The sequence below is a fragment of the Cantharellus anzutake genome, assembly GCF_015039405.1.
Source record: "Cantharellus anzutake strain C23 chromosome Unknown EI90scaffold_43, whole genome shotgun sequence".
In the NCBI taxonomy this organism is placed as follows: domain Eukaryota; kingdom Fungi; phylum Basidiomycota; class Agaricomycetes; order Cantharellales; family Hydnaceae; genus Cantharellus; species Cantharellus anzutake.
The window spans coordinates 541,160-552,974 of NW_024066993.1; the positions used below are offsets into that span (position 1 = coordinate 541,160).

Sequence of the window (11,815 nt, forward strand, 5' to 3'; positions counted from 1 at the left end):
AGGGAAAAATCTCCTGGGAAAGTCTAGGCAAAGCTGCCTATATAAAGTCCCAGTTCAAACCACTCAGGACTCCTGAGGAACACACCACAAGATCTGCGGAACAGGAAGCGAAAGCTTCCAAATACCGGGAAAGAGATGCAAGTCTCCATGCTGGACAAACAGGCCAGCAACCACCCTTCCCCACAGGAAGAACGGTAAACCTACCATACTCTACACCTGAGCCAAGTAGCTCAGGAACGCAACAACCCACTCCCACCCAGGAAGCGCCCACTTTGTTGAGCCCACAGCTCAACAGTGTAGCTCAGGCTATGTCATCGCATCTGACACAGCAATCGGATGTCCAGATGAACAACCCAGAGGAAAACCCTCCTCCAGGGCAATAACTCTACCCTTGAGGAAAGGGAAAGTGACATGGTAATACGCCATTGAGGCGCCTGTGAAAACACCTTCCCCCAATTTGAGGCCCCACACACAATATTGTATGCAAGGAACTGCAAGTAACAATTGTGGAAATCTCTACTTCATCAAAAACCCACATCCACCACCGCTCATGTGTAAACACCATTTACACATGAATCCTCATGGAACAAGTGAGGAGGAACACCAAAGACATAACCTTTGGGTCGAAATCTATTTTCAAAAAACTCCTTCCCTTCATCACTTTCCCCTCTGTGATACCCATGTATCACCGTTCACTTCAAAGTGACAGCCCCACACCCATTTATTCTCTCAATTCCTCTCACTGACATATATAAATCGTCCACTTTAAAGTGGTGACAATAAAACACTCATTGATAATCTCAAACTCAATGTAACCCATTTTTTAATTATTTTTATTCTCTTCATCATCAACCTTGTATGTGTTGCAAATGCAATGCAAGGGGGGAGAATGTCAGGGCAATAGCCCCAAACCCCAAGCCATATGTAATTACAAGATACATATAGTCACGTGGGTAAGCGGTAACTTCTGTTAACTGCTTACACACACCATAAAATACACATCTTTGTATCACTTACAGCTCTGTGTGCTGAGCTACCCCACTGAGACCTCACAGGGGCATAGGTTACTCGAGTTGTTCAAGTAGCTTAGGTTGCTCAGGTTGCTCAGGTTGTTTACTGAGTGAGGAGCGAGTGAGTATGTACAAATGTCTATATATAATGGAGAGATGGAGGCAAGGGGGTCCAAAATGGAACAAAGGTGTCCAAATGAAGACAAAGGGAAATACAGATGGGGAACTACACTGAGGGTCGAGGGTTAGACTCTATGGTGCATCCAAAAGGAGGTAGGGAGGGTGAGGGCCCAGAGGGGCAGGAGGACGAGGGGAAGTGGGGAAGTGGGGTGGATGACTAACTGGCTAAATAGAAAGAAGCAGTAGTCCCAATAAGGGTGAGGGAGAAGTGTGAAATATACACTATGAATGGTGAAAGTGCCGAGGTAGGTCCATGAAGCTCAGAGGTTGCAGAGCTTACAGAGGCAGGGTTGGTAGTCTGAGGAATATTGGCAATGGTGTTTACATGAAATGAGGTCACCAATGCAATGGACTTAAACCGGGGTGGAGTCAAAGTCTGAGGTTGGGACCATCATGGGATCTCAGGGTGGAGGTATGAATGGTGTAGGAGAAATAATGGTCACTCTATGAAACCTCATTATGGAAATATGCCAGAAAATCACAAAACCCCTGTACAACAAGTAGAAATGAGAGGATAGAAGAACTTGAATTTTAATGAATTTTCACAAATTTTTACAAATTCTTACAACTACATATGACAAATATGAGGATAGAAAATTAATAAGAATACTTCAAGCTTAGCATCAACAAGATGGGATGCTCAGGAGAATATATAACTGTCAGGGGACGACTCCTGGGTCCCCATGACCCTCCCCTATGGTCCACAGCTGTCAGGGATGGTACAGGAGAGGTGGGAGTGGCGGCATAGCCCCCAGCACTAGTGGCCCAGGTGGCAGCAGAGTAGTGGGATTGTATAGCAAATGGCCCTCACTTGGGCTCGCATCCCTGTCTGGCTTCTTAGGCTGAAGCAGTAGTGATTGTTATTAGGATGAAAGACTAAAGACACTTGCCTGAAGCAGCAGTGAGAAGAAGGCTGCTTCTTTGGTTCTGCTTCAGCTCGGTTTATATACAGGTGGGAACGGGTCATGTGGGGGGTGCCACGTCAGCCTGGGTGGAGCCGGGTTATCGCAGATGGCTCCATGGGCGATCCCGAGTGTCAGAGGGGAGAAGTACAAGTGAAGATGCGCGGCGTATCCCGCGGCACAGTATCCACATGGAGTACTCAGTGCCGGATGTGTCCATGCTACATGGGTAAGGGGTGTCATATCCATCCCCGGCCATCAACTTCCGGTCCCTCCGATCCCTCCGGTCTAACTCCGCTCCTTCCTCACTAACCTCAGAGCTCCCGTATTCCGCAATCCTCTCGGTACCCCTTGATGGTCACCACCCCCTCATTTCAATTTATTACCTATGCCTCCCTAAGTATGGAGCCCCGAAGACTTCCGGACAGCTCTGACGTCCGCTAGCGCACTCCCACCTCCGCTGGGCAATACACTTGCCTGCCCTGCAGAGCCCACCTTCGGGCCTATCCCTCCTTTCCGTTTCTGGGTTATCGCCTGCCTTTCCGCTAACCCTGCGACCCGACTCATCGGTAATATTCAGTCAGCTAATGTTTAACCCCGTTAGCTCCGCTCCATTTGGCTCCGCCAATTGCGGACCCGTCTTCGCTGTAACCATATATATATCCAACTTGTACATAGGTTACACTTCAGTAATAAAATCAACTAGAGTTACCCCCCCTTCAGTTCTGATTGCCAGTCAGTAAGTTAGGGCACGGACGTGTCGCTAGGCACAGCGCTCTTGGCATAAGTCGCTGAGGCCAAAGCCCTCCGCTACGGAGACTCTCCCTCATCTCGGATCTGGTCTCTGACAAGGGGAAAGGTCATCCGTATAGAGAAAGAAAGGAAAGAAGGGAGACAAAGGAGAAAGGGAAAGAGGGAGAAGAAGGAAAGAGGAGCAATGGGAGGGTGTGGCGCGGAGTGGAGCGGCATGCCCTGACAACAGCCTACTGGTGTAACCAGCCCTATCCAGGGCACAACCTACTGTGGGTAAGAAGATGAGAAGGAAGCTAACTTCTCATCTTCCCACAGTGGCCACCATTTCAGGAAAACTTCCGGGGATACCCGGAAGTCACATGAAGGGGTAGGAACCAGGCCCGGAGCATGCGGCATGCGGAGTGTGTGTCATATCCATCCCCGGCCATCGACTTCCGGTTTGTCAGGGACCGACCCGGGGTCGAGAGCGCCCGGGTGTATCGCCCGAGGCTGAGGGTCCGGTAGGTATGACGCGGGCACGCGTAGCAGCGGGCCCGAAGCAGACAAGGGTCCCTGGCCACTAAGACTAAAGTGGGAAATGTGTTATTGTCATTATCAAGGGAAGTGTAAGCTACTTGCCTAAAGTGGGAAATGTGAGAAGAAGGTTGCTTCTCAGTTCCCACTTAGGCTGTGTTTATATACATGTGGTTGAAGGCCACGTGGGAAGCGCCACGTCATCCGAGCACACAGCCACCTCCGTCTGGGTACCTCCGTAAGAGGTCCTAGGAGCATCTGGTGTGCGGGGGGTCGTCTGGTGTGTCCGGGTTCGGGCGCGTTACGCTGCAGCCGGGTCAATGGTACATTGATACAAAGGAAGTCGTCTGTGTGATAAGAAAGGAATAAAGAGGAGAGAGAATAGAAAAGAAGGAGAGGGAGGAAGGGAAGGGAGAAAAGGGGAAGAGGGGGGAGGTCGGGAGGAGTGGATGGTGGGGCACCGGGTTAGGTGGGGCCGGGTCAGGCGGGTGTGCCCTGACACGGTTCCTCCGATCCCTCCGGTCTAACTCCGCTCCTCCCTCACTAACCTCGGAGCTCCCATATTCCGCAATCCTCTCAGTACCCCTCGATGGTCACCACCCCCTCATTTCAATTTATTACCTACGCCTCCCTAAGTACGGAGCCCCAAAGACTTCCGGACAGCTCCGACGTCCGCTAGCACACCCCCGCCTCCGCTGGGCAATACACTCGCCTGCCCTGCAGAGCCCACCTTCGGGCCTATCCCTCCTTTCCGTTTCTGGGTTATCGCCTGCCTTTCCGCTAACCCTGCGACCCGACTCGTCGGTAATATTCAGTCAGCTAATGTTTAAACCCCGTTAGCTCCACTCTGTTCGGCTCCGCCAATTGCGGACCCGTCTTCGCTGTAACCATATATATATCCCACTTGTACATAGGTTACACCCCAGTAGTAAAATCAACTAGAGTTACCCCCCCTTCGGTTCTGATTGCCAGTCAGTAAGTTAGGGCACGGACATGTCACTAGGCACAGCGCTCTTGGCAGAAGTCGCTGAGGCCAAAGCCCTCTGCTACGGAGACACTCCCTTGTCTCGAATCTGGTCTCTGACAGTGTGCACACGTGTGGGAAGCACCACGGGTGGATGCGGGTCCGGATGCGGGTCCGGGTCTGGGCTAGTCAGGGTGTGTGCCCTGACAATAACGAATATCAAAGCAAGAACGAGGCCAATCGGGTAAGATTTGACCATGAAACCAACCAGAAAACCTCCACAGAAACTGCTTTCCCACATCCACACATTTAGCTGAGGCCAGAAGTACTGCAGAACAAGGATTCTGTAGGAACCAATGTAAAACTCGATGTTGTGTTTATAATAAGGAATGTAGATGCCTTTTAGATAAACTCAATGAAGGTGATTTCAGGAAAAACTACTGATAGAGGGTGGAGAAATAGCTGAAATTCATGGGAAACAAGGACAATGTTCAAAAGGAAAGTGCAAAGGACAACCAGTAACGACTGAGACGAGTTTGATAGCTCATTGAAAAGGGAGGGATCTACTCTCAATTCACACAAAATTTCATAGCAAAAGGGTCATGCATCATGGAGATATTCATTAATGGGTTCAGCAACATTGAAGTCATAGCTCAGGGAAAAGCCGACGTTCACGCAATATCCATATTGAAAACATATAACGAAATTTACATTGAAAATATAATAAATCAGATACTAGCACTGCGTAAATTTTCAGGCCAATCAGCCCAGCCATTGTGAAGTTATGCCAGTGACAGGAATAGAGTATCCTGCACTATGTCGAAGGACACATGAGGGTGGTGATGTGAAGGGAACCGGCCATCAGAACTGAGATCCACACTTTTGGAGATTGCAAGGACCAATTTCTGCCCAAATATGGAAGACTCTGGTCAAAACAAAGCACAGAGAATGTGAATACACCTTAGAACATCATGGAAAAATCTGAAATAAATCATGAAAGCCTGTATTAAGGTTACAAACACCCATGCATACAATAATCCCAAATAATTAAACACAAATGTCACCTGCATACAAATGAGTATGGGGACAATACACATGATTGCCAACTGTGCATGTGAACTTTTACTAACTTGGTGAATAATGAGAGTTAGAGTACGACCTTAGTATTGTTAGAAAGGTTGGAATAAATGTAAATTTATGGTGCTAAGAACGTGAAAAACCATTCAGAAATGAGTGAGATATATGGAAATGAAGTTGGTAACCTGATGTCAGGGGATGGACCCTGGGTCCCCATGACCCCTCTCTCTACATCCCACAGTCTGACCTGTAACAGCCCATCCTAGGACACAATGCTACTGTGGGTAAGAAAGTGAGAAGAAGGTTAACTTCTCACTTTCCCACAGTGGCCCAATATGGCAAAAACTTCCGGGGATACCCGGAAGTCACATGAAGGATAGGAACCGGGCCCGGAGCATGCGGCCTGTGGAGCGTGCAGGGTGGAAGCATACATGTGGGTCCGGGTCTGGGCTAGTCAGGGTGTGTGCCCTGACACCTGAAGACACATGGGAAGACAACTTCTAGAGGTCTCAAGCCCCAAATAAAATATGGTATCATTGTGGATGACTTAGTATAACAATGAACAATACCTACAGAGGATTAGGATGCAAGAATACAAATGGGTACCTGTCAGGGCACACCTGCCTGACCCGGTTCCACCCGGGCCCACCTGGGCCCACCTCACCCGCTCACCCGCTCACCCGCTCACCCGCTCACCCGCTCCCCGCTACCCATCCTTCCTCCCTCTTCCCCTTCCCCCCTTTCCTCCCTCTTCCCTCTTTCCTCTTTCTCCCTTATTTCACTCTCCCTTTCTGTTTATTCTTTCTATTTACACGGACCACCTTCCCTTGTATCATTGTACTGTTGACCCGTCCGGCTCGGACACCCCGGACGACTTCCCGCTACGCCCAGCATGTGCACCTGCAGCGGACGCCCTCGGGATCCCCCATGGGGATACCCGGATGGCTGCGGCCCTCTCCGTAGATGACGTGGCACCCATCATGTGACCCAAGCCGCATGTACATAAATGTACCTGAAGTGGGAACTGAAGAAGTAACCTTCTTCTCACGTTTTCCACTTCAGGTAAGTAGTGTAGTTCTTCCTTTTAATAACAATTCACGTTTTCCACTTCAGTGGCCAGGGACTACAGTCCCAGATCGGGCCCGTCAGTACGCGCGCCCGCTTCGTCCCCCGAGAGGGTCCCTCCGCCGGGCGCTACAGCCGGGCCCCCTCCACCCCAGACGCGTCCCTGACAGTACCAGGGGAAATGGACAAAAAACAACAAAACTATGACAGACCACAGTGGGAATAATAGGGAAAAATATACTATTAAAGCGGAGAACACTAACACCTTTGTTTGTTCAATTCTTAACTCTTTTTGTTCTAAATTTGAACCATTTCATTCATTTATCATTTCAAGTCCCATTTCAACTAAATGTCACTGAATAAAAATAGAATAAATCAGCTGAAAGTCATAGTGCAGCCATACATGCAGTTGTTAGAAACCACCTCCGCCTAATGCGGGCATTTAGTGTAATGGTAACACACTCAAGGTACCTATGCAGGGCTCTGCGGTTCGACTCCCAGAATGTCCATATTTTATGCATTAAGGTTCCTGAGACCACGTGTACAAATTCCAACAGCAGTAACATGCAGTCTGAATTCAGAATGACCAAGTCATAGCAAACTTAATGGTAAACAAGAAGAATTTGAAATAAAAAACTGCAACAGATGCAGCACAGTCAAGTTCTAATAACTGGTGGGCGCCGCCTGACATGGCAGAACCTGCTACTCAACCATGTGGGTAATTCATTCGGTTCAGTATGGAGTTTACATTGAAGACAGAGTCCCACGGCGTCTAAGTAGTCCCACAATAAATCAATCACTCCCCCTGTCGATGTTTAAGGAAAAACTACCTTGTACGCACAACCAGACATCAGATGCACATTTTAAAGGATCAAGGACAGCGCAATCCTCACCAAAGAACCACCATCATCCCCGTCACCCCTCCCCCATCCTGTTCGGGTTGGAGGTGTATGGAAGTCACAATCTGTCGTGCCATTCCCTTGAGTCAAATCCGTTTCATTGTATCGAATACGCACCAGTGTAATGTGGCAATAAGAGAGCCCACGATTTTGAGTCTCAATCATGTTGCAGAGAGTGCACACGATGTGAGAGGTGCAGAATGTGGAATGGTACTCAGGTTCGAGATATATAAAGGCCCCATTACTTTGGAAACCCAGGTGCTGTCATATCCATCCCCGGCCATCGACTTCCGGTTCCTCCGTTCCCTCCGGTCTAACTCCGCTCCTCCCTCACTAACCTCGGAGCTCCCGTATTCCGCAATCCTCTCGGTACCCCTTGATGGTCACCACCCCCTCATTTCAATTTATTACCTACGCCTCCCTAAGTACGGAGCCCCGAAGACTTCTGGACAGCTCCAACGTCCGCTAGCGCACTCCCACCTCCGCTGGACAATACACTCACCTGCCCTGCAGAGCCCACCTTCGGGCCTATCCCTCCTTTCCATTTCTGGGTTATCGCCTGCCTTTCCACTAACCCTGCGACCCGACTCATCGGTAATATTCAGTCGGCTAATGTTTAAACCCCGTTAGCTCCGCTCCGTTCGGCTCTGCCAATTGCGGACCCATCTTCGCTGTAACCATATATATATCCCACTTGTACATAGGTTACACCCCAGTAATAAAATCAACTAGAGTTACCCCCCCTTCGGTTCTGATTGCCAGTCAGTAAGTTAGGGCACGGATGTGTCACTAGGCACAGCGCTCTTGGCAGAAGTCGCTGAGGCCAAAGCCCTCCGTCATGGAGACTCTCCCTCGTCTCGAATCTGGTCTCTGACAGGTGCGAGATATATTAAGTGCCCAATCGATTAAAAACCCAGGTTTGCGATATATCAATCCTCCCTTACTTTGAAATCGTAGCGGACATTTGTAGAGAGCATATCAGAGAGATTGAATTTTCCCATTACAGGTTAATACGCAAGACAAACAATCCAGTAACTTTCTTTGGGGCAACCCAAATGCCTCATTCGAAAAAGGAAACAAAAGTTGAGAACACTGGCGAACAGCCACATTGCTGCAGTATACAATGGCTCAGTCAAAATGCAAACCCAAACACCGTTCCGTAGATCTGAGATGAGATCCTTTTGATATGGGGCTTTTGGTAACTTCACCAAACCTAAACTGCCATCCCAATTTCAGCCATAGTGAAAAAGAGAGTCCGAAGAACGGTACTGACACCTAAGCCCAATCGTTTGCCATCTTCCCTTTTCCTTTCTCCTCCCCTGTGTCCATTCCCTCCATACCGGACTCTTTCTGTGAGAAGAAAGGACCCTTCTTGATGTTCGGACTTTGGAGAAAATCCTCAGCAACGCGTTTGGCCCCGGCTTTAACAGGCGAGTTGTCCACAGAGCAAAGCAGGTTGGTTTGACCGACAATCTGAATGGCCGTCCAGTGGCACTGGAAAGAGCGGATCTCCCCTCGACCGGTATTACGAGCGCGTGAGCTAAATCAACAACAATGAGTACTGGGCTAAGCCAACAGACACTCCAATGTGTTCCACTGTGCTCACAAATGCAACGTAGCGGTGCCAATGACTGCCAATCCTTCTTGAAAAGTGAGTTCCAGCATATTGCGAGGAATCTCAGCTCCGTCCTGATCGAATGCCCCCACCTCAATGAGAAATTCCACCTCCCTCTGACTGGCAGTGGAAGGGATCGCCCTGCGGAAGTGGCCATCAGGGTCCCACTCAGGCTTTGAGAAAATCGATGGTGACTCAACCATGTCCAACGTAGAAGACCTGGCAGTCGAGGGACCATCTGCGAATCCGCTTCATTCACACAAACCGAGTGGAAGTAGTGACACGTACCGTTGAATGCATCGACGACGCTAATCTTTTTGTTCTCCTTGGCAACAGGAGCTCTGTTTTCTTTGAACATAGTGTGTTGCAGATGAAAGTAAGGCACATCCTCGTTGTCCAAGTAGTTCCAACCATATTCGTCATCATGAATTTCGACCACAGACTCTGTGAAGAACTCATTAATAGAAACTACTCCAACTGGGTCATAGTATGCACCTTGGACGTGATGTCCCAGCCCTGACACGTTCTTAATACGGTTCAATGCAATGAGTTGATCGGCATATTTCGATTTGATGCTGGCAGGGGCACTACGGGGCATCCCCACATGGAGTTGGAACTTGGTGCTCATTACCTTCATTCGCTACATGAGACTCTGAATTAGCCGAAGGAGGGATGATTGATCACGAAGGACCACTTACACCTTGCTCTCTCCAAGAGTTGAAGGGAGCGGAATGCTGATTGCCATAAGGTGACAACTCCGCTTTCGTAATAATCCCGATAAAAGCCACTTCAAACACTTGCGTACGGTCGTTTGCTGCAGTCCAAGTGCCCCAAATCGATTGACCGTTTGCAGAAGCCAAAGAACGGTATGAAAGGTCTGAAGGGTCCAACATACCCAACCAATTTTCTTTCTGACAGTGTTCCAAGAGACGATTCTCAATAGCGGGAAGCATTCCAGATGACTCTGGGAGGAAGATAATCAAAGGGGATGGGGAAAGAGAATCAGCCACTGTGGTGCGATCTTATCAGAACAAATCCGCGGTCGCCCATGACCAGAATGATATACTGAGACTCATGCGCCATGGAGGTTACTGATGCGGAACGGGAAGAAATTAAAGATATGAAATCAGTAACCAGGAACAGTTAAGGTCAGTCAGATAACTCACCAAGCAGTGCATGAAATTGAAAGGCACCAGAGCATGTGAGCCGGGTCAAACACCAACCTGTTAACATCAACAGGGAGAGCACGTGTGTAAAGGGGCACGCTCACATGGACCTAATGGAAGCCACTGGATTGGACCGAAAACGTTACCCTCAGGTTGCGACCAATCAGAAGGCCACAAGTGAGGGTGGAGAGTGTTATGCATGTCAGTGCCTTTTCTGTCTGGATTCATTTGCATCGATCTCATTCTCCATTCTCGGGTGTAAACGTGGATTTGGCATGCCTACGTGGTTGCAGAGGTTGTGAGATCCAGGCCGATTCAGATAGCCAATGCATACCTTGTCCTTGTGTGGCATTGGTCAGGGAGGCCTTTCGGATCAAGGCCTCCTGATGCCGAAATTGTTGCACAGGGGTTCGCAGGATTGTTTCACATTCCAACAGTTCTAGACGATGTAGCTCCACTCTGAGATCTCCGTTCATATGAGAAATGATCCGCCTCTGATTGAAAGGGTGCAAAATGAATAACCGGTTGAATGCAGTGGCCCGAGACAACATAACATAAGCCAATTGACAGGAACGAGCACTTTCCAGGTCTACAATGACATTTGGAACTGATCGACCTTGAGCTTTATAGTCAGTCAGTGCAAATGCAGGAAGCAAAGGCAGCTGACAACATTTCACAGTCAAGCAGCGGTTGGTGAACGGATGGGTCACTTTTATGTTTATAGTCTTTGGTAGCACCATGCAATCATGTGGAGGGAGGAGTGTGAATGGGTCGGGGGATGAGTCAGGAATGGACACCACAGCGCTAGTCGCAAAACGATATCCATCTGGATCCTGGATGTAATGCATGTGTTTCACTATTCCTTGACTTCCATTGACAATTCCTCCTTTCACATCCAAATTTTCACCGATGATGACCGGCATTTGCGGTAGCAGAGGCAAACGACCGAGAGTGTATCCAGTCTGGGATTCAGAGGTTAGGTCCCACAGTGAGTTTCTCAAGTTTACGTCCTCTATCTGTTGATTTTTATGATGGTCCTTTGCATGATAAAAATGCAGGGGTACACCCTGTCAAGCAGCGAAAGAACGTACAGCGGCCTCATTCAATGCATCCTTAACGCGGTTAGAGGCTGTAATAATCGGTGCATATTGCCACTGTGGAGAGGAGAAATCATGGGTTGAGTTATTCTGTAAAAGTCGTGTATCTAACAATCTCTTATCCGCTGCTGTACAAATCCTGTACCTCAATCGATTCAACAACTCTCGGAACCTATGATTTTCCAGCCCATCCTGTCTCATATTTTCTTTTAAAAACACCACCATTTGAACGAGCATCCATAACAAACAACCTTTCAGTTTTTTTTGACGTTGATCCGATAACGAATCGGCCAGAGAGACAGTCATCATTTTGGAAGTGGTGTACAGACAGGTATTTCCAATAGGAGGTAATTGGCAAAAGTCCCCTGCAAATATGATGCTGATGCCACCAAGGAGAGAATTCTCCTTAGCGAGAGACAATGCAAGACTGATATCTGCCAACAACTCACAACCTATCATTGAAACTTCATCAATGAACAAGTAGTGGACGCCATTCCACATTTGAACTAACTCCGTGCGACTTTGACCAGTTGTTGATTTTAGCATTGCCAACAGTTGAGACAGATTGAGAGCG

General features: G+C 48.5%; 3 protein-coding genes and 1 non-coding gene across 4 annotated transcripts; 1 reads left to right on the plus strand and 3 right to left on the minus strand.

Moving 5' to 3' along the window:
• The first annotated feature begins 6,900 nt into the window (after window positions 1–6,900).
• On the plus strand, window positions 6,901–6,973 carry EI90DRAFT_t180. The gene has a single exon. It is a non-coding gene; the product is annotated as a tRNA-Tyr (tRNA).
• A 1,665-nt stretch (window positions 6,974–8,638) lies between these two features.
• Window positions 8,639–10,496, minus strand: EI90DRAFT_3018387 (uncharacterized protein; the record flags this gene model as incomplete). Its single annotated transcript, XM_039057226.1, has 7 exons — window positions 8,639–8,903; window positions 8,970–9,216; window positions 9,267–9,609; window positions 9,677–9,942; window positions 10,145–10,201; window positions 10,249–10,423; window positions 10,479–10,496. 7 exons carry the CDS (start codon window positions 10,494–10,496, stop codon window positions 8,639–8,641), a joined length of 1,371 nt encoding a protein of 456 aa, XP_038913277.1.
• A 121-nt stretch (window positions 10,497–10,617) lies between these two features.
• EI90DRAFT_2857748 (uncharacterized protein) lies at window positions 10,618–10,809 on the minus strand (the record flags this gene model as incomplete). Its single annotated transcript, XM_039053780.1, has 1 exon — window positions 10,618–10,809. A coding segment is annotated over one exon (192 nt), but the record flags the coding sequence as incomplete, so codon positions are not given.
• Window positions 10,810–10,854: 45 nt separating this feature from the next.
• On the minus strand, window positions 10,855–11,085 carry EI90DRAFT_2849708 (uncharacterized protein; the record flags this gene model as incomplete). The annotated part of the gene is made up of 1 exon (XM_039053739.1): window positions 10,855–11,085. A coding segment is annotated over one exon (231 nt), but the record flags the coding sequence as incomplete, so codon positions are not given.
• Between the last annotated feature and the right edge of the window lie 730 nt (window positions 11,086–11,815).